This window comes from Anabrus simplex, chromosome 1 (genome assembly GCF_040414725.1).
Source record: "Anabrus simplex isolate iqAnaSimp1 chromosome 1, ASM4041472v1, whole genome shotgun sequence".
NCBI lineage: Eukaryota > Metazoa > Arthropoda > Insecta > Orthoptera > Tettigoniidae > Anabrus > Anabrus simplex.
Window position 1 is genome coordinate 1,217,539,305 of NC_090265.1, and position 27,491 is coordinate 1,217,566,795.

General features: G+C 39.3%; 2 protein-coding genes across 4 annotated transcripts in view; one reads left to right on the forward strand and one right to left on the reverse strand.

Moving 5' to 3' along the window:
• Positions 1-3,985: 3,985 nt before the first annotated feature.
• On the reverse strand, positions 3,986-8,129 carry LOC136858538 (uncharacterized). Of its 2 annotated transcripts, none has more exons than XM_068225445.1 (3): positions 8,094-8,129; positions 4,264-4,412; positions 3,986-4,145 (listed from the first exon to the last, which is right to left on the reverse strand). In XM_068225445.1, exons 1-3 carry the CDS (start codon positions 8,094-8,096, stop codon positions 4,025-4,027), a joined length of 273 nt encoding a protein of 90 aa, XP_068081546.1. In that variant the 5' UTR covers positions 8,097-8,129; the 3' UTR covers positions 3,986-4,024. The 2 variants fall into 2 exon arrangements, with proteins under 2 accessions (XP_068081546.1, XP_066994250.2); XM_067138149.2 differs by lacking the exon at positions 8,094-8,129 and adding an exon at positions 4,892-4,960.
• REG (proteasome regulator gamma) overlaps positions 8,033-27,491 on the forward strand; it is an 89,767-nt gene continuing 70,308 nt past the window's right edge. For both annotated transcript variants that reach the window (XM_067137563.2, XM_067137564.2), the window contains exon 1: positions 8,033-8,186. In XM_067137563.2, coding sequence (XP_066993664.1) covers positions 8,157-8,186 — 30 coding nt within the window. In that variant the 5' untranslated portion in view covers positions 8,033-8,156. The remainder of the gene's footprint in view (positions 8,187-27,491) is intronic.

Consider the following 27,491-nt stretch of genomic DNA (forward strand, 5'->3'; position numbering starts at 1 on the left):
ATGATGATGATGATGATGAGTGTTACCTTGATTGTTTTTGCCAAGAGCCAACTGAAGGCTGTAGCCCTACAAATGATTAGGCCTATCACCGGTTTTCAAATGATGTTGACATAAACATAATACAGATGCCAGGTTTGAACTATTTTGTGGGGATAAATACATCCAGGGTATCCCCTTCCTGTCGTAAGTGGCGATTAAGGGGGGCCCCAGAAACTCTTAACTTGAGAGCGTGGGTTGCCGACTACGGTGCCCTTAGCTGAGTCCTTGGCATTCTTTCCACTTACTTGAGCCAGGTTCCTCACTTTTTCTATCGTATCCGACTTTCCTTGATCAATTCTTGTTCTTTTCTGACCCCGACGGTATTAGAGCAGTCGGAGTTTTGGGAGTCTTTCATCTTCACGAACTTCGTGGCCTTTGTCTTTCTTTGGCCAATACCACAATTTTTCGAAGTATCGGATCGTTTCAAAATTTCCCCTCTGATTAGTGTTAAAAGTGGATGGATGCCCAATAGTACTTCCTCTTAAAACAACAATCACCACCACCACTTTGTAGTACTCAGCTGCATGGGTTATCCATAAACTAGTTAGGGTAGCTAAGAACACCAGTCTTGTTATATATGAGAAGAGTATTTTTGCCTCAGAACCCAAAGAATTTACCACATCAATGGATAACAACAGCGTGCGGCCAGTATCCAGTATCTGGGAGATAGTTTGTTCGAACCCCACTGTCGGCAGCCCTGAAAATGGTTTTTCGTGGTTTTCCATTTTCACACCAGGCAAATTTACCTAAGACTACGTCTGCTTCCTTCCCACTCCTAGCCCTTTCCTGTCCCATCATTGCCATAAAACCTATCTGTGTCGGTGCGACGGAAAGCAACTGAAAAGAAAAAAAAGAAAGATAACGGCGAACATAATTTAATGCACTCAACTCAAGAACCATTCACTCTTTGTCAACATGCTGAAGTAACCTTTTAAAAACGCGGTACCCGTCACTACTTTCTTAATAAAGGAAATGCTCAAAGAAATTTACTACAACTGTCTTTAAATGCTTTTAAGTTAAATATTTCATCTATTCATGGTATAATAGAGGTACTGTACATATTTCTATGTTTCTGACAATGAGATTACGTATTTTGACAGACGATATTGATTAGAAACACGGTAATATCAAGTAAATATAGAGGTGAAAGAGTATACATGAGCACTTCTCCCGATTCTTGTTTCTAAATAAATAAAAAAAATGAAATTTAGGTTCTAGATCATCCTATTCAAATAGCTGTGAATGCATTCATGCCATTTACGAGTTGTACAATATACACGAACAATAGATGCCCAGCTAAATTCTGCATGAGAAATAGTTGTTCGTTTGATTTTGTTCAATATTTGGTGCCAAAATCCTCTAAATTCGAATACACTTGCCTTTGGTTACGTTCATTTCTTTCTTTCTTTCTTTCTTTCTCAATCTGCTTACCCTCCAGGGTTGGCTTTTCCCTCGGACTCAGCGAGGGATCCCACCTCTACCACCTCAAGGGCAGTTTCCTGGAGCTTCAGACTCTGGGTCGGGGATACAACTGGGGAGGATGACCAGTACTTCGCCCAGGCGGCCTCACCTGCTATGCAGAACAGGGGCCTTAGCGGAGGATGGGAAGTTTGGAAGGGATAGACAAGGAAGAGGGAAGGAAGCGGCCGTGGTCTTAAGTTAGGTACCATCGCGGCATTTGCCTGGAGGAGAAGTGGGAAACCACGGAAAACCACTTCCAGGATGACTGAGTTGGGAATCGAACCCACCTCTAGTCAGTTGACCTCCCGAGGCTGAGGGAACCCCGTTTCAGCCCTCGTACCACTTTTCAAATTTCGTGGCAGAGCCGGGAATCGAACCCGGTCCTCCATGGGTGGCAGCTAATCACACTAACCACTACACCACAGAGGCGGACTACTTTGATTTAAAGACCCAATATGGCGGCTCCATAAGTAGCATTCGTGACTTGACCTCTCTAGACAGACCTTGACTAGAGTGAGTCTTCCGTATATAAGTGCGGCAAATTCGAACGTGCAATATTTACTATTTCTTTTGTATATAGTGAAATGTCTTATTGGTTGTCACGAATGAATTATGCCACATAATAATGAAATAACAATTTATCCTGGTAGTCTAGAAATCACATTACAAATTTCGACACTGGGTGTAGCAATCGACATTGTTATTTATGCTTATACTGTATTTTTCTAATATGGTTTTCAAATATCGCTAGTATAAACGACGGGGCCGATTTCAGAAACGGTGCTTAGACAATGTCTACGGTTAAACAGTGTCTGAGTATGGCTGCCGCATTGCAGAGACGTTATTTATCACTTAGACACTGTCTAAAGTCGATGTTCAAGACGCCATGTTTAAACACTGCTGTGAGCACTGTTTAACCTCAAAATAGAAGCGAATCGCAGTCGTTGGTTGTTTACTATGGAGCATGTAAATTATGTCGGTATGTTGAGACGGTTCAGGAGAGAAATGTTAGTCAGACGGCTTCCTGTACGTCGCCTGCTACGAGATCGGAGCAATCCTTTTGAAATGTACGGGGACGCACAATTTAAAACACGATTTCGCTTTTCAAAGGAAACTGTGAGGGAATTGTTGCGTGACGTGGGAGAATTAATCAAGCACGACACAAGAGGTAGCTCATTACCTGTCACCCTTCAGCTCCTTCTGACTTTGCGTTTCTTGGCAACCAATGCATTTTACACTATGGACGGTGATACGGTAAATGTGAACGCAGCGACTGTGTGCCGGGCAGTGGATTGTGTTGTAACTGCCATCAATAGTTTGAGGAGAAGATTTATCAACTTCCGTAACAACGATGAGCTACCTGCTATCAGGAATGATTTCGCCGTCCTTTCCAGGTAAATAGGTCTAATCTTTTTTTCTGTGGATTGAATGTAATTATCTTCTCTGTAATGTGTGAACTCATAAACGTGTTATCCATTTACACTGTGGAAAATAATTATTATTTCTAGGGACAACTTTCCCGGAATAATAGGTGCGATTGACTGTACTCATGTCAGAATAACTTGTCCCGATCGTCAGCGAGCTGTCACGTACATCAACCAGAAAGGATTCCATGCTATCTACTGCCAAGTAAGTGCACATAACACTGACGCAAAACAGCACTTATTTTTCTGTAATGGCTGTTATTTGTACTCATCCTAACGACAATACTCTTATTAATGTTACACTTCATTATACGGCATGCACAATAGTGGACATAAATACGGTCTAACTGGTTCATGTTATCGCTCCCTTACAACACGTAGCAACAACAACAATTACTACTACTACTAGGCTACTACTACTACACTTGAAACCTGCTTACATACAGCGGTTTTTATTTCATTGCAGGTGATATGTGACACTCAGATGAGAATAAGGAGTATAGTTGCTCGTTGGCCTGGCTCAACTCATGATAGGAGAATATTTCGAAATTCTACTATCCACGACCGCCTGGAAAGAGGAGGTGTTAAGGGACATCTTGTCGGAGATTCTGGCTACGCTTGCAAGAAATACTTCCTCACTCCGATTCTGAACCCAAGGAATGCAGCTGATAATCGTTATAATCGAGCTCATGTCCTGGCCAGAAATGTAGTGGAAAGAACTTTCGGTTCGTGGAAAAGAAGATTTCCTTGTCTTGCACAGGGTCTGCGAACGAAGGTTTGGAAAACCTGAAAATTATCATGGCGACTGCTGTGCTACATAACCTCGCTGTGCAGCGCGCTGAACTTGACCTAGAGGCAGACTTACCAGATGATGAAGTGCCTGTTGAACCAGTAGGAGATGATGTGACAGGAAACAGATATCGTCAGCTCATAATTGATAACTACTTCACCCGCTAGAAATCTTGCTAAGATAAGATCACCTCAAGTGAAATGAAAATACATTTATTCATTATTATTTAACATGATTATCAATTAATTGAATTATACCACTCCGGCAAGTCATAACCTTTGTTTCATTTCCTGTTCAATTAAATGAATGTCTAACATGCCTTCCTTTCTTGTAAATCTAACACACGCAACTGTTTCTTGTGGATTTCTTGAATCATTTTCACCGCCTCGTCCTCTTTACCTTCCTCGTGTCGCCTTTTCCTGGACTTGGCACTGGAAGTACACGAAAACACAGACCATGTTTAGAGGTTATACTGTACTTTTTTCTAAAAATCTGAGGTTACATTCCGTGGAGAAAAGAAATTAATTCAAATTTCTGACCACAACTTACCTTGGAGTCTGAGGCGAAGATCTCTCCCCTGTGAATTCCATCAAGTCCTCCTTTTCCACCTCCTTAACTTCGGCGTCACGACGGTAACCTCTCTCCACCTCACGCTCGCTGAGCAGCGACAGCTGAGCGGTAACACCTTCCGCAGGGATCTGTTTTCATACGGACCAAATAAAACTTTCGTCAAGCAATTTATTTACAATGCATTTCCTACAACAAGAGTAATGATTATTTAATAGTATCCGTTAATAATAATAATAATAATAATAATAATCGTATGGCCTCAGCTACCGTGTGCAGACATTTCAATTTGACGCCATCTGGCTGTCTGCTCGTCAATTTCGACGTTCCGTTTTACTCTAGGCCCCCACTAGATGGCAGACCGAGTAAACCGAAACTCTCTTGGGCGTCTATGGCTGAGATTTAATGAATTTTGTCGGGTAAACACCAAATGTGTCACCAGAGATCTTTTACATGCCGACATCGTACGACATGGAGTGTCGAATGGACTTTTTTCCGCCCTTCAAAAATCCGACTACCTCTGCCGGGTTTGAACCCGCTATCTTGGGATCCGGAGGCCGACACTCTACCGCTGATCCACAGAGGCAGCTATAGTATCCGTTATACGTACGTAAGCGAGCTCCCCCCTCATCGTCATATGGGTTTTCGAGAGGTCCCCCGGAATCGCCTAACACCACCAACACATTCTCCTCTAAAGGACTTAAGGGGCTTGGTGGCGGCCCACCTCCTGTTGTTTTGGATATTTTTTCTTTTATAATCCAAGCTGTTTTCAGTCTGGAGCTTCAGCCTCCGCCACAGTCCTGTAAAAATACCCCAATACATTTTAGTGCATGCGTATTGAGTCAGCTTTTGCCTTTATTTTCATTCAACATGATTAATTTTCCATTATAGAACAGCTTAATTCCCACTGAAATAAATACAACCCGCAAAATTATCTTGGAACTTACCCAACAGAGTCTTGCTGTCACGTGGGGGGTTCTGAGGAAAACTGTTGTTGACAGCCTCTGTAATCTTCTGCCAGGCTACCTTCTTTTTCAGTATGGTATCGCTGTTGTATGCCTTACATTCTACAAAATCATGCGACTTAACAATTTCAGAAAATACTATATTTTCTTCGCTTGAAACGTTTTCTGAACGTCTTGCCATTTTCACAGCACACAACAGCTGATTAAAGATGGCGCCTGCATTGATGAGTTTTCATTGGTCCCAGCTGGCAAAGAGTAGCTTCGAAGACACTTCTATTTCCGTTTAGGAGCCGATATGGAAACATAAACGATGTCTTGCTAAACACCGGCTGAACACCGTTTAAGCAACGCAACATCGAACATTACTTAGATGTCGGTTAGTTAGACGTTGCCTAAGGCTTAAAACTAGTCATTGTTTCTGCAATCGGCCCATATAAAGTCTGTGGAATTAAGTCACATGTTTAATAAGTACGCAACTTTTTCGTAGCATACCTATCTTCCGTTACATTTAATTTGCAATGAAATTTTCGTGCTGCTGTATGACTCATTGGGTGGATGGTCAGCGTTGAGGCCTTCCGTTCTGAAGGTCCCGAGTTCGATTCCCGGCCAAGTGGAGGATTTTAATCGCCTCTGATTAATACTTTTGGTCCGAGGACTGGGTGTTTGTGTTTGTCCTAACCAACTCTATGGTCCCAACATTTTTCCTCTTCATATTCAGACAACACACTGCACTACCAACCAACCCAGAAACACGCAACAGTGATTACATTCCTCCATACAGGGTTGGCGTCAGGAAGGGTATCCGGTTGTAAAACCGGACCAAATCAACATGTGCTATACAGTTCGCACCTGCGACCCCACAGATGTGGAAAAAGTTGTAGAAAACGAAGAATAAGAAGAATAAGAATAAGAAATAGTTTCGTACTACTGCTAAATATTAAGAGAAACTGTCAGAACGACTATTGTTTGTTTTCATCACAGCATAACATTAGTTAAGGTTGTCTCTTTAGTACAATTGTATTTTGTCGAAATAGTAGTGTTATAATATTATGTCATAATCCCCATACACACCGGGCGAGTTGGCCGTGCGATTAGGAGCGCGCAGCTGTGAGCTCGCATCCGGGAGATAGTGGGCCGCTTCCATCCAATTCCTAGGCCTTTCCTAGACCTGTCTGTGTCGGTGCGACGTAAAGCAACTAGCAAAAATATATATATATATATGGCCCCATACAAGTTTCGATTTGTTTACAATCCGTACCATTTGATTAGTTTCAAACAGAGAATCATATTTTCTGATCAAATTACAGTCGCATTAGAGTGTATAACTCCAGGACAGTACAATGAGAGCAAGCATGGCTTGTAAAGTGACCTGGTTATAAACCAAAACGAACTCACATTACAGAACACATTCGTGCTACACGTGTTTACGTATCTGTATCACCCGATTCCCCAGGCATATGGAATCGACTCTTCGCGATTCCAGTCGCAACCCATCACTACCTCGGACCCTCTCTGCACTAAAAGCTACCTGCGAAATAGATAATAAAACTTGATATTAGCACTGCGGAGAGGTCTGGAATTGAATCCGGACTTTTGACACACAATCTAGTGTTTAGAAATTATATACCACCACCTACCCTGTCGGCCAACATTCTGATGATGAAATTATGTTCCACCAACGGGACTCGAACTAGCTAACCACGGTGTCAGAGTGGTGATGTGGTGATCGTTGTTTTCAGAGGAAGTACAACTTTGCGGCCCGATCCTACCATCCAATTCAATCAATGGTGAACCCTGTCAACAATCCGTTGTAGGCCTGCGGGAGTGGACCTTGGCGATGGTGGTTTTGCCCGAATATACGTAGGCCTACTAATGACACTAATCTGAGGAAGAAAATGAAAGGGGTCCGACACTTCGAAAAATGAAGGTATCATCCACAGAAAGACAAAGACCACGAAGTGTAAAAATGAAAGACTCCCTAGGCCTCGAATGCTCTAATACTGTCGGGGTCAGGAAAGGAACAAGGGTTGACCAAGGGAGGTCGGATAGGACGTACAAAAGTGAGGATCTTGGCAAAAGTACCGTAAGTGGAAGCAATGTCAGGGTTCAGCTAAGGGCCCCATAATTGTCAATACACGCTCCCCAGTTAAGAGTCCCTGGGGCTCCTTTTAGTCTCCTAATCTATTCTATCCTCTTTGCTCCTAATACTACAGGCAGGGGATACGGTGGATGTTATTCTACCGTCCCAACCCACAGGGGGACGTACGTCATTCTTCAGCTATAGATCAGGAGTTCAACAGCAAGTTCCCAGGAGGACACCGTGGATAGAAATTCAGAACAACAGCAACTTTATAAAATCGAAAGAAGACAACTCAACATATGCTTACGGCAAAACGAAATAAAGGATGATATTTGGTAGTGTGGAACGCGCCATGGACAACAAGCTCGAGAAAAATATCTTTCCGAACTATCAATTTACACTGCCTGGAAATCGTTGAAATTCGGTATTAATATACAAAAATCAATTTAAAATGTTCAACCATCTGATATCCGTCATTGTGTTGCTATAATGACGCTTAAATATTCATTCTACAAAAAAATATTACAGCCTGACATTTCCTGTCACATCTTCGAATTTTTCCATAGCTATGTAACAGCCAATCACAGTGGACAAAATGAGCGGCCGATGTACAACGTTGAGGAAGTTGAACACAGCATTATACGGTGGAAAGGAGAATTCTATACATATTATCACATATTTTTATTCTAGCACGATCCGCCCATCAAGTAACAACAATTTACTGACATGCTGATTTTATGATAAATAATGGAAACCAATTGACTAACCATGTGCTTGAGTTTCTACGTCATCACGGATGTCAATACGACCGGCCTTCTAGCTAAAGCAAGATGGAGTCGAAGAGTATCTACTCAGCTCAGGTGAGTGTTGTAAAAATTAAATTCTTACATTGTGGTGATGTGTGCATGCGTGTGGGTTTTGACACGTCTTCGCGACAAATTTTGCAGTGGTGGATTGTGCATTCTGTCCATGTCTGTCGAATGAGATAAGCTTGCAGGGCTTTGTTCTACTGCGTGGACAAGTTCGTTGACTAGAACAGTCCGAACTAATTTACTTTTTAATACAGGGAAATTGCGTATTACCATGACGTCCTGCTTAGGAGATCACATGGAATCGACTTCTAAGTGTGACATATTAATGACTGGAATGTGAAAGATAGATATCGCATTATATTTGTAAAGAAGTATAGACAAAGTGTTTGTCAAGGTTATAATCACATGGCAGTTGTTTACTGGAATGATGAGAGCATACATTGTCAGTAATATGCGGTAGTTAATATGTGCCCCATGCTCTTTTTGTACACATGAAATGAAATACATAACAGTGAAATAAATGATGGTTTATCGTAGTTTTCAAGCGTAGTTTACGTAGTGAGATATCTATTAGCAGTGATGGGAAATCTTTCTCCCAAGTAGAATTTAAATTTGTTTCTCCAGCTTTGAATTGATTTTAAGTAATTTTAATGTTCCTTGTGCTGTATTTTAATGTTTACTTTTCTAAATATGTAATTGTATGATTTATTGCACAATTGCATTTGGGTTTTGCCTTACACGAGTGTAATGCGTTCTCAAATCAAAATGTACTGAGAAACCTATTTCTACATTTGTTATGCATTTAATATTGTTTTACCGTAACGTAAGCCGCTTATTCCTCTCATGAATTGGGTGTAAAAATGCGAATGTCAACATTGGTCGTTGAGAATGAAACGTATCGACGACGTGCAGGTATGTGTTGTGTAACCATAACCTATACGGCGGTTTATAGGTTAGTGCATTTTTGGATGCGACGTAGGGAAAGGGGGAGTAGTTATATACGGATCGTTGTCATTTCTTAACGTCACACTGCAGTGAGATTCCGTTGCTGCTGTTTTCTTTCGGCAAGTAATGAGTCTTTTGCCGAGGCTAGATTTTAGGTTATACTTTCCCTTTCAGGGACTAGGAAGGAAAAAGTGTGGGCTAGATCGTAGAGATGGCGCGCGCTTGTCTTACGAGGCGTGAGGTTATTTTTCTCCTCAGGCGTGATGACCACGTGATCTCTATCAATTTGATTTACTATATATCTGAATATTTAACATTTTATAGCACTACATCTGTATCCATCAGCGATGTCTTGTCAATGCATGCTGAGCCGTAAACCATCACACTCTGCAATGCGAAAATGGGGCGCGTAGATCTCTATTACTTATATATGATCGAAATATAAATGGACGTACGTTGTTTAACCTCGCTGCATAATATTCTGTCCGAAGTAAATCGAATTTTTTGTAGAAAAAATACGAGAAAGTTTCAACACCCCCCCCCCCTCATCCTTTCTATTTATCACGCATTAAATCCTGGAATACTGTTAGTACAGTATGGAATAAGAATGGACAACTTGTAGCCTCTACCCAGATACGTTTTAGCATAATTATATTATTGCAAATAGCATGGCCATTTTAGGTGTACTTATACAAGTGGATTTACGTGGGTATGTTATGTGCTCCAACTTAGCATTAAATGGTAGGGCCTACCTGTTACTATCAAGGAGATTACATTCTAGTAAGTTTAATATGTGACTATAGTAGGCTTCCATAAATGTCATTTGACTGTGGCTACAGATTTTATTTTAAGAAATTGATGTCAACATAACAGATTATTACTCCCCATCCCACAATATTAATTTAATCTCTTTTGTAACTGTTTTGACATGCCTTAAGTTGTATGAATTCTTTCCACCAAGCTCTTAAATTTTTTACTAAAATTCAAAATTCCTGTTTTTTTATTTTAATGTAATATTCTTAACAGGTGTTAGAAAGGGAAGAGCAGAGTATGGGGTAGGGCTGTTTATCAGGAATACTATTGCATGCAACATAGTTTCTGTTATGCACGTAAATGAGCGAATGATGTGGGTGTATTTGTCAGTTGGTGGAATTAGGACGAGAATTGTCTCAGTATATTCACCATGTGAGGGTGCAGATGGGGATGAAATTGACAAGTTTTATGAAGCATTGAATGATATTGTAGTCAGCATCAACAGCAAGGGCACGCTAGTGCTAATGGACAATTGGAAATAGAACTGAAGGATACAAAAAGGTTTTGGGTAGGCCTAAATGTGGGGAAGATGTGAAAAATTATGGAAATGGGAAGCCTTTACTGGAGTTTTATGTAAGTATAGTATTAGCAGTTTTGAATACATTTTTTTTGTTTTTTTTTGTTTTGTATAAAGCTATTCACCGCTACACACAGGAAGTTAGCTGCACCAGATCCATAATAAGACTTCATAATCGACTTTGATTTCAGGAAATCTGTTGGGAATGTGTGGGTATGCTGAGGATTTTTTTGATGATACAGACCACTATCTGATCTGCAGTGAACTAAGTATCTCTAGGTCTAGGATAGAGAAAGTGAAATCTGCCTGCAGAAGAATAAAGGTAGAAAATCTCCAGGGTGAGGAAATCAGAACTACTGTACATGGATATGATAATGAAAAGTTCCAAATCAACAGTAAGCAGGGTCAGGATATAGAAAGAGAATGGGTGCCTTACAGGGATGCTGTAGTAGAAACAGCAAGGGAATGTTTGGTAACAACTGTGTATAAAGATGGGGGGGGGAGAAATCTAACATCTTGATGGAATGATAGAAGCTTGTAAATGTAAAAAGAAGGCGTATAAGAAATGGCTCCGAATAAGGATCGATGTAGATGGGGAATTGTATGTAGATGAAAGACATAGAGCAAAATAAATTACTGTGGAATGAAAGAAAAAAGGTTATGGGAAGATTTTGATAACAACTTAGAAAGGCTAGGTCAAACAGCAAGGAAAACTTTCTGCACAGTAATAAAGAATCTTAAAATGGGAGGGGGGAAAAAAGTGTTTTGGGTAAACTCGTAGATCCCAGGGAATCACTGAATAGGTGGAAGGAATATTTTGAAAATCTTCCCAACGTAAAAGGAAATATTTCTGGTGACATCGTGAACAGCTAAGCTAATGGGGAGGACGACAATGATGTTGAAATTATGCTTGAGGAAGTGAGAAGGATGGTAAATAAATTCCACTGTCATGTAGCAGCAGAACTAGATTAAATTAGACCTGAATATAGTGGGAGGCCTGGTGCAAGTCTTTCATTGATGCTCGTGGGCAACCTTATTGTCAAAGGCATTTATGTTGACAGTTGTGATACAGATTGATGGTAGAATGTGTGTGTGGTTTTTTTTTTTTTTGCTAGGGGCTTTACGTCGCACCGACACAGATAGGTCTTATGGCGACGATGGGATAGGAAAGGCCTAGGAGTTGGAAGGAAGCGGCCGTGGCCTTATTTAAGGTACAGCCCCAGCATTTGCCTGGTGTGAAAATGGGAAACCACGGAAAACCATTTTCAGGGCTGCCGATAGTGGGATTCGAACCTACTATCTCCCGGATGCAAGCTCACAGCCGCGCGCCTCTACACGCACGGCCAACTCGCCCGGTAGAATGTGTGTGTGATTCAAGATTATGAACCAGAGGCTTTTAATCTTTGACCTTTACTTTTCATAGTTTACATGGAACATCTGCTGAAATTTATGAAGTGGCAAGGAGGAATTCAGTTTGGTGGAAATTTAGTAAGCAATTTAGCCTCTGCCGATGATTTGGTCTTAATGGCAGACTGTGCTGAAAGCCAGCAATCTAATGTCTTGGAGATTGGAAATAGGTGTAGTGTGTATAATATGAAAATTAGCATTTCCAAGACTATAGTGATGTCAGTAGGGAAGAAACTAAAGAAAATTGAATGTCAGGTTGGGAATACACATCGTGAACAGGTAGACCATTTCAAGTATTTAGGATGTGTGTTCTCCCAGGATGGTATTGTAAATGAGATTGAATGCAGCAAATCTTAATGCAGTGAGCTCACAGTTGTGATCAGCAATATTCTGTAAGAAAGAAATCAGCTCGTGGACAAAATTATTATCTGAACACTGGTCCGTTTTCAGAACAATTTTGCTGTATGGGAGTGAATGTTGGGTGTAATCAGGATATCTTATTCATAAGTTACATGTAACAGACATGAAAGTAGCGAGAATGATACCTGGTACAGACAGGTGGAAACAATAGTACAAGGTTACTCGGAATGGGGAGATAAAAAGCTAAGATAGTGGTGGTGATTTTTATTTTAAGAGAATGTACAACTAGGTAACCATTCCATCCTCATAAAGGCCTAGAGGAATTAACTCTATGGACAAAGCTGTATATGTATAAACTGGCTTTAGCAGTGGGTCATATGAGGCGAATGCAGGTGGGTAGGTTACCTAGGAGAGTAATGGACTTGATCATAGAGGGTAAGAGAAGTAGAGGGTGACAAAGTCAACGACAGTTAGACTCAATTTCTAATGGTTCTAAGATAAGAGATATGGAACTAAACGAGGCCACTGGGCTAGTTTCAAATAGAGGATTGTGGAGGTGTTGAGGAACTTCACAGAGGCTTGCAGATCACAGCTATGAGCTTGCATCTGGGAGATAGTGGGTTTGAACCCCATTGTCGGCAGCCCTGAAGATGGTTTTCCGTGGTTTCCCATTTTCACATCAGGCAAATGCCTGGGGCTGTACCTTAATTAAGGCCACGGCCGTTTCCTTTTAATTCCTAGCCATTTCCTATCCCATCGTCGCCATAAGGCCTATCTATGTCAGTGTGACTAATGCAAAAAAAGAAAACTTGCAGAATGAATACCAGAAGGCATAACAGTCTTATAATATAGATGAGTGTTTGTATATGGTTCATTTTCACTCAAGCTATTTTCACCATCAAAGGTTTTTCTCTTCCACAGTTTGTAGAAGATTTGCACACCAGCTTCTTGCATTTTATAACTTAAATTATTCTATGAATACTTGAATAGGGCAGCTGCAATGAATACTTGCTAAACTGGAGCAACTGTTCGTCCTGTTGACGGGACCTGTAAGGTGGGGTTTGTTGGAACACACTGTCGCACCACTTTGACAGTTTCCATTTTCTTGTACTGTACTGCCCTTCGGTAACAGTCTGTAATTGAGGAAATACAATGAAATAAAATTGTGATGGGTCAAGGGAAAACTTCCTGTGTCACATCTCGCCGGTTATGAACATTAGTACAACGATGACTGCCCAGCACTTGGGTACAGAGCAAGACTAATATAGTATGGCCCTCAACGGTCCAAGAATTACATAACCTAGTTTTTTAGTTCCAATATTTGCACAGATACTTTTCATGATGACCACCTATTTCTGCATGTAGCAGGAGTGTTGTGTGTTCTGATCCCCTTTCCTGACACAAAATGGGAAATAACTGCAAATTTAAGGGTTGTGATTTAATGAGGTTTATGATGTTTACCCTTTTGTATTGCTAAATTTCCAGAGAGGGTTGTAGTGATTTAACAGCAAGGGCTTTGCGGTGAATAAGACAATAGTAGCAGCGTATGTTAGGATTAACTTTGCTTAACGTACTTGAACTACAAAACCTTTCGCTCTCCCTTTCATTAGGATCTGTCTGTACAAATACTTATACAATCCTTCCATTTTAATTCATTTTGAAGCACATATTCATTAGTAACTAAATATTTCCTCACTGTGGCTGCTAATATTGACAGACTTGCCAGTGTGAAGGGAGAATTTTTGATTGCTGTTTATTTTCTGTTTCATAATGTCTTCAGTATCATTGGGTATGCCAATAACTCAGCAACTGACTGTGGCAACAGAGAGAGGAATTTTTGAAATTTCACTACCAGCTTCTAAAACCAGCACTCTTTACAAGGCATTTATTGTTTCACATATTGTATGTTTTTTTTTTTGCCTTTATGGTTAGTTTGGCTACCTTCCTGTACTTTTACCAAAACATTTACTGTGAACTATATAAATGTTTTTTTATACTGTCTTCAAATTTAAATTTTAGTTTTTTGGATATTGAACTATTCTTGGAGTAACAACCAAATATTGGTTCGGTTGGAAATATTGCCAACAGTCACTGCTTAAATTGCCTACTCACATCCTCTTTACATAAACTTAAAAATATTTTCCATTTGTAGCTTGTGGCCTCAAACAACTACACGGAAATTTCCAACTTAATGGCTGCGTACCAGAATAACTGGGTTTTCCTGAACTGCTGGACTTGGCAAAACTTTACCTGTCCTTTATTAGGTTGTTGTTGTTGTACACGCACCTGTTTGTTACTGCTGCTCTCACTTCATCATTCCACCAAGATTTCGACTTTTCCCATCTTCACGCACAATTGTTGCTAAGCATTCTGTTGCCGTTTCTATTGCAACATCCCTGTAAGGCACCCATTCTCTTTCTATATCCTGAGTCTGCTTACCATTGATTATGTGGAACTTTTCATTAATCATATCCATGCACAGTACCTCTAATTTCCTCACCCTGGAGATTTTTTACCCTTTTACTTCTGGGGACAGATTTCACTTTCTCTATCCTTGGTCTAGAGATACTTGGTTCACTGCAGATCTGATAGTGGTCTGTATCATCAAAAAATCCCCAAAATACCCGCACATTCCCAACAAATTTTCCGAATTCAAAATCGGTTATGAAGTTTTGCAAGTATGTCGCAATAACCTATACTTATATGGTCAGATTTACATCATATATTCAAAGTATAGACATAAGTTAATATATATATTTAAAACACTGGCTGATGTTTGTGACTGCGAGTTTGAGAGAACGGCTGAACCTATTGACATCTTAAAGGATGCTGATTTTTGGCCTGTGGATTTGCAGTATGTCTTTAACCCTCCAGTGGTTGCGTGGACTACTATTGTATTGCTTTTGGTAGCTACTGTTCATTACCTTTCCTAGATCTCCCCACTATAATCACCGTGAAATATTATGTCGGTGATTACTAACATGCCAGTGGCATACCGAAGAGTTAACTTGGATTACAAATGTAGTCCACGTGACTATTTATGGAACTATTTTGAAATGGCAGTTGTATGAGTCACTTTGTAGAAGGGTATTTTGTGGTGTATGCGTTCTGTGATGGTCAAATTAGTATTTATTTATTAATACATCCATACCAGGGTATATCCCCAATTACAATGGATGGTACAAGATACATTCAATATATAAATGGTACAAAATAATATATAACAATATATAATAATAATAATAATAATATATAACAATTAAAAAACAAAGATTGTCATGACTAAATTAAGAATAATTTAAACACATTTTCAATAAAACGTACAAACATATAAAATATTAAAGTTAAAGAAAAAACAAATAAGCAGAGAAAAAAGAAAAATATTCATACGAATAGCAAATACACAAACACATATACATTGGAAAAATAATAGTGGGATTACATAAGTCATATTTTAGTGCTGAATTATTTTTCTCCGATGAATTATTCATTATAATGTAAATATTTTAACATTTTTGAAAATAAAGGAAGTGATAAAGCAAAATCTATTTGTCTGCTGTCTGAAGATATTCTGTTATATACTTCACACATTTTTACAATAGGTACATTTTTATGATGCAAGGTGCTTGAGAAGGGGCAGTAAAATGTTTGTCTCAAACGAAAAGTTACCCTCTTGGTATTGAAGTTGATTCTTTTAAGAAACTCTTGGTTATCTAATATTCCTTTAACTGTCTTGTAAAGAAATATCTGTTGAGCTAATATTCTACGTGTACTGAGCTGCATTAAACCAAATTCATTTAATAGAGTTCTATAAGAAACTCTTTGATGATATGATGATCGGTTATATTTTAAAAAATATAAATATCGCAAAAATTTGTTTTGTATTTTTTTCTATTTTGTTAATTGTACACATGTACTGAGGAACCCATACTACACATGCCTATTCAAGTTTACTTCTAACGAGATGACTGAATAAGATTTTAAAAGTATATTCATCCCTAAGTTCCAGAGTATTTCTAATAATAAATGACTGTTGAATGAAAGTTTTGAATCAAGCATAACACCCAGATCATTTACTAAATTACACCTCTGCAAGATCTCACCATTTATACTGCAGTTATGCACAGTCACATTCTTGTTACGAGAAAATGTGAACACAAAACACTTTTTAATATTGAAAAAAGGCCTGTTTGCAACACACCATTTGTAACAGTTGTTCAGATCCGCTTGCAATTCCATAGCATCATCATACCCGGTAATTTGCTTATAAATCTTTAGGTCGTCAGCAAAGAGTAAGTATTTTGAATATTTTATTACTTTCGGTAAGTCATTTATAAATAATAAAAAGAACAATGGACCAAGGTTTGAGCCCTGAGGGACTCCAGAATTAACTTTGAACTGCAATGAAGTATTTTGTGCGTAAGATACAAACTGTTTTCTGTCTAATAGATATGAAGAAGTTAATTTCAGAAACTCAGAAGATAAACCAAATAATGATTATTTACTCAAAAGTATACCATGATTAATTTTATCAAAAGCTTTTGCAAAATCAGTATAAACTGCATCGATAGGAAGCCCTTCATTCATTGAATCAGAAATATCCTGAATAAAGTTCATTAGATTAGTCATAGTAGAACGCTTGGGGTAAAACCCATGCTGAAATTCTGATACGTATGGTTTGATATGATTAAATATTCTAACATAGAGTATTTGTTCAAAGAGCTTCGCTGGAGCACATATTATTGAGATAGCTCTGTAGTTCTCAATTTTCGAACTATCACCAGATTTAAGGATCGGATTTATTTTACTTATTTTCCAAATCTCAGGAAATATTTGTGCCTTTAAAACTAAATTATATATGGCACATAGTGGAACCATTAGCACCTCTGTAGATTTGTTAGTACAGATGTATCAGGATGATGAAAACCGGGGTTCTAGTGAGGTTTTGTTGGGTAAATGCACGGAACATATATTCCGAAAGCAGTAATTGTGATTAGATAACGAGGAGATCATTCCTACAAGATCTCTGTTTGGCACTTATGAAGCCAGAAATGGTGAGGAGAATAATGTGCAAAGCTGTGCCAAGAGCGAGAAGTGTACGTGGGCATCCGGGAGATAGTGGGTTCGAACCCCACTGTCGGCAGCCCTGAAGATAGTTTTCCATGGCAGGGTGTAACAATTAGTAACAGCCTAACATTCAGGACACATTCCTTACATGTGGAACAACATTTTTTTTGTGTGTGGGCATGGGTCTGGAATTGCTTCATTTTCGTGTCAAACTAATTTTTTAAATATATTTATTCATTTATTCCTGACTTACATTTGTGGCGAAGTTAGGGCTCATGGCCCTTTCTTACACTTAAGCACTATAAACAATAAAATTAAAAATGTAAACATAAAAGTAAGACAGTATTTTTACAAAGAAATACTATGGAGAGATAATTCTAAGTTACAAATCAGTACAGCAATTAATGTGACAATACTATTAGTATAAAGAGTAAATATAATAATAATGACTGGTACATAATAGATGAAGAAAACCCATACACACAATGACTCGCACAACTCAAGTTATATGTTTCCAGGAAAAACTTTCGGCAGGCAGATTTGAATTTATCGGAGGAAGTGACGTGCCGAATGTCCATTGGGAGTGTATTCCAGAGTCTCGATGCAGTAACTAAAAAGGAATGATTGTAGAAATTTGTTCGATTTACCTCTACAAGTTACATTATTCATGAGAAACGCACACAATGTAGCAGCATACCATATGAAACTCTTACATGAAATATCTTAAATGCCGTTGCATTGAATCCTGAATGCCCTGATACATCATCATTTCTGGACTCATGTATATTAGTGCATTTTGGATTTAGTGTGACAGCAGGCATTTTTAAATATTTCATGTAAGAAAGGGTTTCATTTGGTATGCTGGGTATGCTCTGTTAATGTGGGTGGGAGACGCAGGCGAAGAATACACCTACGGTATCCCCTGCCTGTCGTAAGAGGCGCCTAAAAGGGGTGACGAAGGGATGATTGAATTATAACCATGAAACTACTTGTGATTCGTACCACCACACGGGGAACACCACGGCTCGCTTTTACTTGTGCATAGTACCACTTTGTTGGGTACGAAATAGGTTTGTGATTAGTAGCAAACGAGAGTGCGGCGGTTTTTACAGTACCTGTTATTCATAGCACTATATGAGCAACACCATGGGATGAGGGAATCCATGGTTCTGGGTTGCCTATGATTAGTACCCACTATATGAGGAACATCACGGGATAGTATGAGTCCCTGTGGTTAGTACACTTATGTGATGAACACCATAGGTCTGTAATACATGTGCAAATTTCATTGCCTGTGAGTAGTACCATAATGTGTGGAATACCACGAGTTTCCGCTACTCTTGATTAGTACTGCAACATGACAAATACCATGGTTCTACTTTCCTAGCGATAAGTACCGTTGTGAGGGGCCACCGACTTGGGTTTTTGGACCCCTTTCGACCACAAGTATCATCGATTCAGTATTGTGCTATAGAGGCAGTCCCTTGGTCATTAGTACTATTGGGATGATTGAATTATAACCATGAAACTACTTGTGATTCGTACCACCACACGGGGAACACCATGGCTCGCTTTTACTTGTGCGTAGTACCACTTTGTTGGGTACGAAATAGGTTTGTGATTAGTAGCAAACGAGAGTGCGGCGGCTTTTACAGTACCTGTTATTCATAGCACTATATGAGCAACACCATGGGATGAGGGAATCCATGGTTCTGGCTTGCCTGTGGGTCGGTTCTGCTAATCGTTTCAAATTCATATCAATCCATCTATCCATTCTTCATCCTCACGTTTTGAATTGTGATCAGTGGATGTTTTTGGGCTTTTAATTTGTCATTTCATATCATTTCGTACCATTAGGGGCCGATGACCTAGTTGTTAGGCCCCTTTAAACAACAAGCATCATCATCTGTTCCTGTGTGTTTGCCATGATTTCTGTACCATGTGGAGTTGTAAAATATTAGTTTTTATAAGGAAATAGAGTTTTTGGACCCATGAGTTATAATATTTTTTATTCATTCGTCCATTCAGTACCCACTTCAGGGAGGTATGAATATGTATCGAATAATATGAAGATGAGTAAAAACCAGCCATTTCAGCTAAGAATAGAGTTTAGTTGATTTCTCAGAGATTATTCTTTGCTGTTTAGGGTAGTTCTCGCAATTTCATAGCTGTATGTTTGTCAAAGATATCGAAACGAACTTCAGTTTTAGGGCGTTTAAAATTATCGTTTACAGTTTTTAGTATCTCGTCGGTTAATGTATTAGACTTTTTTGTAGGTCTGAGCCGATATAGATAACATACCTCCGAAAAATAGTGGTTCAGTATTTTATAACAAGCAGATTTTTAGTATGGTACTAATGGCCATCGTTGATATGAGATAGATTTATTTTGTGTGATTTTGGAACTAATAGAACTAATAGAATTTTGTTCGCCTTCAGATGGACGTTGCTGGGTGGTTCTGGCAAGTCCGGATTGGTGTTGCTGGATTGTTGTGGTGTCTGGTTGTGTTTTAGTCGGCAACTCCTGTAAGGTGTTTCATTATTAGAGGTATCATATTTGCAACAGGTCATGTAGTTTACTTATTTATACTTTTGTTTCAATTGCCACGTACAGAAGAAGAATGGAAAACAATAGCAAATTTGAATGCAAGTGGAACTTTCCGCACTGTCTGGGAGCTCTGGACGGTAAACATATAGATAACATACCTCCAAAAAATAGTGGTTCAGTATTTTATAACAAGCAGATTTTTAGTATGGTACTAATGGCCATCGCTGATATGAGATAGATTTATTTTGTGTGATTTTGGAACTAATAGAGGGTTCTGATGGAGGTGTTTTCCGGAATACAAAATTCTATGAAAAGCTAGAAAATGGTACGTTACATATTCTTTTAGAAGAAAAAGTAATAGTTCATGAATACTCCCCTACATATTTGTTGCAGATGATGCTTTTCCTTTGCGAAAGGACATTATTGAAACCATTTAGACAAAGTGACTTGGGAAGTATGATGAAAAAGTTTATAATTACTGAACATCAAGAGCACGTTGAATAATTGAAAATGGGTTTGGCATCTTGGCAGCAAGATTCAGGATTTTTAAGACTCAAATAAATTTGGAACGAAAAAGCATTGAATCAGTAGTAATGGCAAGCTGGACTTAGCACAATTATCTAGTGTCATCTTTTCCTAATTATTATGCCCCAACAGAATGTTTTGACTGTGAACATTTAGGAGTATTGGTAACTGAGGATCTTACAACAACAAATTCAACAACAGTGCCTTTGCCAAGAACTCACCTAAGCAATTTCCCTACAACAGCAAAAGAACTAGGAGATGTATTTATGAGCTATTTTGTGAACGAAGGAAAAGTCCTGTGGTAAGACAATTTCATACACTGATTGAACTACATGAACATTGAGTTTTGTTACACGTAGTTGCTTTGCCAAGTAACTCTGACTAGCAAGGAAATTCTCATAAATGTAATGTACACTATGTGATCTAAAGTATCCGGACACCCCCCAAAACATAAAGTTTTTCATCTTAGGTGCATTGTGCTGCCACCTACTGTCAGGTACTCCATATCAGCGACCTCAGTAGTAATTAGACATCGTGAGAGAACAGAAAGGGGCGCTTGGAACGTGGTCAGCTGTTTGGGTGTCACTTGTGTCGGAAGTCTGTATATGAGATTTCCACACTTCTTAATATCCCTAGGTCCACTGTTTCTGATGTGGTAGTGAAGTGGAAACGTGAAGGGACACACAGCACGAAAGCGTACAGGCCGACCTCGTCTGTTGACTGACTGAGACCGCCGACAGTTGAAGAGGGTCGTAAAGTGTATAGGCAGGCATCTATCCAGATCAATACACAGGAATTCCAAACTGCATCAGGATCCACTCCAAGTACTATGACAGTTCGGCGGGAGGTGAGAAAACTTGGATTTCATGGTCGAGCGGCTGGCAATAAGCCACACATCACGCAGGTCAATGCCAAACGACGCCTCGCTTGGTATAAGGAGCATAAATATTGGACGATTGAACAGTGGAAAAACGTGTGGAGTGACGAATCATGGTACACAATGACAAATCACGGTACACAATGTGGCGATCCAATGGCAGGGTGTGGGTATGGTGAATGCCTGGTGAACGTCATCTGCCAGTGTGTGTAGTTCAACAGTAAAATTCAGAGGCTGTGGTGTTATGGTGTGGTCGTGCTTTTCATGGAGGGGGCTTGCACCCCTTGTTTTGCGTGGCACTATCACAGCACAGGCCGTAGCCACATTTGCGCATGCGTATTCCGTTTCCCATGTATTTCCTCTCCAGAGTTGTCGTCATAAGTCATCATTCATTTATGGGATCTTTCAGCAGCAAGACCACTTCAGTGCGAGCTAAGACACTGCATTATCTGTTTATTAATTCTTCAGGAGAATTAAGAGTGGTTCAGCTTTTGAAATAAATAAATTCCACTACTGCAATATGTTCGGTAAGAGAACTGAACTTGTAATTGTCGTTTCTTCTTGCGTCATATATATGTATAACACGAAAGAACTTCTAATTGTTATTTATTCCTCATCACATTTATAAGTAACTTGAAAGAACGTGCAGTAATCATTTTTGACTGCCTCGTGATGCTTATGTTATCATTTTATTTATATTTTTTTCTGATGGCCGACAATGTGGTTCCTTCAACATCACGAGACCCGCCCAATTAACCAAAGTATTTCATTTTTGTTTGTCAAATTCTGTAATAGAAAAGTGTAAATATGAATATATTTATGTTTGTAACATACTTTCTGCATTTGTTTTCTATCCACGGTAAATAATGCACAGTAATCTACCAACGCGCGTGGCGCGTGATCTGCCTGGTGACCAGTAATACTTCTCGATTTCAACCACAGTGCGGGTCACGCACCAGGCGCAAGGGAGATAAGTCCACGAGTTCGACAGAACTCGTCCTACCAATGTACAAAACAATAATTTCAACTTTTAAAGAGTCCCACACAAATATTTTGCTCAGGTTGGCGGGTATTTCACACACTGCTAATACGCAGTGAACATGTTAAACTATGACTAGTTGAAATACAAAACACATGACAGCAAACACAAGGATTAATGTTGAAAGTTAAATTGTCAAAAGTTAAAACAATGAAAGTAAAACAGAGAAGGTAACAATAGTTAGGGTATGATACACGAGAAAATAGTCCAGCGTGAGGTTTGTAGAACATAAGGTGTATCTGTATACAACATTTAAATGCACCTAACTTTCAGTGCTTCTTTCAACATGATCAAACACCTGATCATAATGCACGGCCTGTGGCGGAGTGGTTACACGACAACAACATCCCTGTCATGGACTGACCTGCACAGAATCCCGACCTGAATCGTATAGAACACCTTTGTGATGTTTTGGAATGCCAACTTCGTGGCAGGCCTCACCAACCGACATCGCTACCTCTCCTCAGTGCAGCGCTCCGTGAAGAATGGACTGCCATTCCCCAAGCAACCTTCCAGCACCTGATTGAACGTATGCCTGTGAGAGTAGAAGGTGTCATCAAGGCTAAGGGTGGGCCAACACCATATTGAATTCCAGCATTACTGATGGAGGGTGCCACGAACTTGTACATTATGTTCAGCCAGGTGTCCGGATACTTTTGATCACATAGTGTATTTTAAATACAGTATGTAATATTATATAATGTGTGTATGTAAAATAATGTCCTACCTCATTTTTACCGTCACTCATGTTAGATGTAGAATTTCTTGGTGTCTCTTGTTCATATAAGAAGTCCAGTAGATGAAAGTACCATAAACGCTGAGTGTATTTTAGATTATTTCCTTTTTGTACGAACTCCTAAAATTATTAATCTTTTTTACAACTATGTCTCTGTTGGCTTTGCAGTCGATGGATTTATATTTTTCAATCAACTTATTGTAGGCGTCGTCTTTTCTGTTCCGATTGTGATAATCTTTAGATTTTGCCTGGCAGAGACAATATTCATTTCTATAGCATTCAATGAAAGCTTCTCAATTCTCACAATATCTGCTTTAATCTGCCTGAGACATGTGATAACTTGTAGCGCGCACTCTCTTAAGGAGTGACTCACTTGAATCGAGCAATCGGCAGTTGTCACAGTCCACACGTTGCGCGATAAAACTGTGTAAACTCAATTGACACAGATTTATTGGTTAGAAAAATCAACTTGCTCCGATGAACTGTGCAAGCCAAAGTAACTGAAACGATTTACCCTCCACACGTTAGATAAATCTCCGCAGTTTGCTTGGTGTGGTTAAATCTCAATTATACCATAACGTGTGTAGCCACCTTTAGATTTGAGGTCCTGGAGAAACTTCCTCCAAACCACTGCAGTCTTGCAAACTACAGCAGCTACAGCAAGAAAACAAATGTGGATTTCTCGACTCGAGAGTGACTTTGCCTAGCCTCGCCCTTCAGAAAATCTCCCACCTGGGCATGAACATAATAGGACTGTGTGGTCACTCATTTGTCTTCTTTCTGGTATTGGAAGATCCAAGAGTAATCTCCAGAAATGGTGCTTCTTGTTGACACCATTAACTGCAACTGCAGAGAACCTCAAATTACGGAGCATCTACAGGGTTGCATGCTGTGCCCTGCATCTTGTACAGTTGCTCATCTCCTTGGAACACCAAATGCTATTGAGGTTGCACGTCACTGGTTTTCCGTGGGTGATTGTAATAGGTATTACCATATATTTTATTTGTTTCTGACTCGAATAAATATAACCTGTAAATAGCCTTTAGGTGCAGGTGGACCTTGTTCCTTGGATGGTACACTAATGGGCAAAGTAAAGTCAAAATGTTGAAAAGATAATGCAGTGAGTTCTCAGAGTGATCAGTAGAGGTTGTTACTGTCTTCGAGGGGAATATGATGATATAATTATCCCCTCTTAGTTCTAATCACGTATGGTATAAGCAAAAAACATAAGGGGATTCTGCCACCTTGGCGACTGCCCTAAATGCAGATCAGTAGTGATTGATTGGAGGGCCTCAAAATTCAGCAAGACAACTCGATTAACTTTCATTTTGGCAGCGGAGGCCATATGATGCTCAGACAATGTAGGTTCATTCTACAGCTGTGGGTGTGATACCTTGGAGCTTGTTTCAGATGTTTATGCTATACTTTTATATCCGAAGAGTTAAATGAACCTAAAGTTTTACAATTTTTGTCATGGTATTATTCACAGCATTTCAAATTTGTTATTACTCAATCTTGCTCGGTCTGAAATTATATTATTTTTGAGCTACAACGTGTGGAAGAAATTATTCAAGATTTGAAGTAAAGGCGTCAACGTTTTGATTGACCTTTTTCAGTCTTTATCAGGGCAATTGACAAACAAAATTGCACTGGTCGCCAGGATGTGCTCTCTGTGCTGTGAACTATTCAAAGCCAGATTTTTTATCTCTAAGCGGAGCAATTTGTGGGAACCAAGCTGTGCTAAGGATGTAACCTGAATCTCTATTGAATTTATGAGATTGTTTTCATATTTCTATTGCTTCTCTCACAATCCCGGAATCATTGTGTGTTTCGGTATCATTAGAACATAATGTTGTGGTTAGTTGACAAGGCATGATCCGCTAATGTTGATTTACCCGTTTGGTTAAGTGGAATGCATCTGTCATGTTCCTTGATACAGGTTGATACCATTCTTGAGGTCTGTGCAATGATTGGACATCTTTTTATTATTTGAGGAGGAAGTCTTAACAGGAATAACTATTAAAATTTTTTTTTTTTTTTTTTGCTAGCGGCTTTATGTCGCACCGACACAGATAGGTCTTATGGCGACGATAACTATAAAATTTAAACATTACTTACATTTTTAGAGTTGAAGCAAATTTTTGAAAATGTTATCTGTGTGACAAGAAAAGGCCATTAATACGAAACTGTACATTTCACATTATTCAATTTAAGTTACATAATTTATTTGCATCTACTCACTATCTACTAAATAGTTAACAGTTTGGAACCAAAGACCTGAAAACAAACTGACATCTGTTGTTAATTGATTTTGGTACATGTACTTTGCGAATGATCAGACAATACTTTCATGTGAAAGAACCTGGCAAAATCCAAGATTATCCTGATAGTCCCATGTTTTTGTCATTGTCCACCTCCGTTTAAGTGTGAAGTATAATTACTCAAATAAATTAAGTCTAATTTAAAATGACACTGCTTGACAACCTGTGTTTCAATGCATTTTTAAAATTTTATAAGTTAGCACAGTTTATCTTTCAAACTTTGAGGCTCGCTACTTGTGGACTGACACCACAATAATAGTAACCGAGCTCGATAGCTGCAGTCGCTTAAGTGCGGTCAGTATCCAGTATTCGTGAGATAGTAGGTTCGAACCCCACTGTCGGCAGCCCTGAAAATGGTTTTCCGTGGTTTCCCATTTTCACTCCAGACAAATGTAAGGTCACTGCCGCTTCCTTCCCACTCCTAGCCCTTCCCTGTCCCATCGTCGCCATAAGACCTATCTGTGTCGGTGCGATGTAAAGCCACTAGCAAAAAAAAAAAAAAAAAAAAAAAAAAAACTGGAGGAATTATTTCTCAGTCTAACAGTCAAGTCACCATCATGTTGAAAATTTTGGTTGGCATGAACCATTTTGTATTGTTTCTAAACTCTTCTACTGGATTTCCATTACCACTTAGTTTCTCTTTCACTTCATCAATTGGTCAGTCATCATTTATGTGCATTAAGATGGCAGATTCCCTATCATTTGTTGACCTTGTCATTTTTAAATGATTTTAAAGAATTTTGGAATTTATTAAACATTTCCATTGATAAATTATTAAAATCCCTAATTCTTCTTGCTATTAATGAATATTGAGTTTGTTCCTGGTGTTGAACATGAATAGTTCTTGTAAAACCTCTGTTTACTTTTTTAATCTTTTTCTTGGCTTTTATTCCAATATTTAGTGTGAACATCTGTGTTGTTGTTGGTTTTTTTTTAGTTTGTTAATTTTGAGATGAATAGAACTGCTAGCTGAAGGGAGACAGTCAGGTAGTTGCAGGTCATCATCATCATTTGGAGAAGTTTCCAACCACAGGCTGGGTCTGCTTAAGCCTCTGTTATTTTCCATCCATCACTTCTGTTACTGTTGTCGAGTTCCCTCCTCTTGCCTCGATGCTCTTCTTTACACCTTTCAGCCATCTGTCTCTTGGTCCTCCCAATCTCTTTAAGATGTCCATACCATTGCAGCCTAGATTTTTGCTGTAGGTGTACCTCATTTACCATTTCCCGAAGGCTCATTTCGTACTCTGTCCATTCTTGTTAAACCTACTAGACACCTTTGAAACTTCATTTCCACTGCTTATATTCTACTTTTATCCCTCTCCTTTATCACCCACGTTTCTGATCCAAATGTCAAAATTGCCACAAAATAAGTCTTGTTAGATAATTCCTTTACATCTCTATGGTACATCCCTGTTCCATATCAATCCTCCCACACTCTTTAAAAATCCATTCCTCCATTTTGTTTTATGCACAGCCATTGCAGAAAGTACGTTTCCTGAAAAGTAATGCCTCCAAATTCATTATTCTGTTCTCGATATCGGTTGATATGGCGTCATGCATGTTACTCAGTCGCTTTCCCGCATCGCTTACGCAAATTGCAACTCTCTGCTGCTAGAGGGCTCAGAATTGTAACTTGTACCATGGCTGTGTGTTGCGTAACTATGTCGGTGCATGAGAAACAGCGTGCTGTAATAGAGGTTCTAACTGCAGAAAACTTGCCTCCAATCCAAATCCATAGAAGAATGAAAGCTGTGTACAGTGTGATTGCGTCAACATCAGTAATATGCGATGTTGGGATTTTTGTGCTCATAATGAAGGAAATGGTGGTGCAAACCTCAACATGTGTGACAGCTCGGAGTGGACAACCGCGTGCGGCAAATGACGAGACTAATCAGAATTGGGTTGATGAGCTCATCAGTGAAAATCATTAGATAACACAGACACAGCTCTCAGGTAAGTCGACAAAGGAGATTATACATCTGTCAACAATTGCTTCTGTGTTTTGAGCATGAGGCTTATGTGTTTCTTAATAACATTGTGACAGGTGAAAGCTGGGTTCACCATTTTGACACTGAATCCAAGAGGGCATCAATGGAGTTCCGCCGCAAAGGATCACCGACGCTAAAAACATTCAAGAACGTGCCATCAGCAGGCAAAGTCATGCTCACAGTATTCTAGGATGTTCAAGGAGTAGTGCAT

Bases quoted from the DNA above. Each gene is read 5' to 3' on its own strand.
- LOC136858538 (XM_067138149.2), bottom strand. From the start codon at position 4,918: ATGACGATGAGGGGGGAGCTCGCTTAC. The intron at 4,413-4,891 runs GTACGTATAACG...GTATGAAAACAG, and splicing joins TGAGGGGGGAGCTCGCTTAC to ATCCCTGCGGAAGGTGTTAC. The intron at 4,146-4,263 runs GTAAGTTGTGGT...GTGTACTTCCAG, and splicing joins TCTTCGCCTCAGACTCCAAG to TGCCAAGTCCAGGAAAAGGC.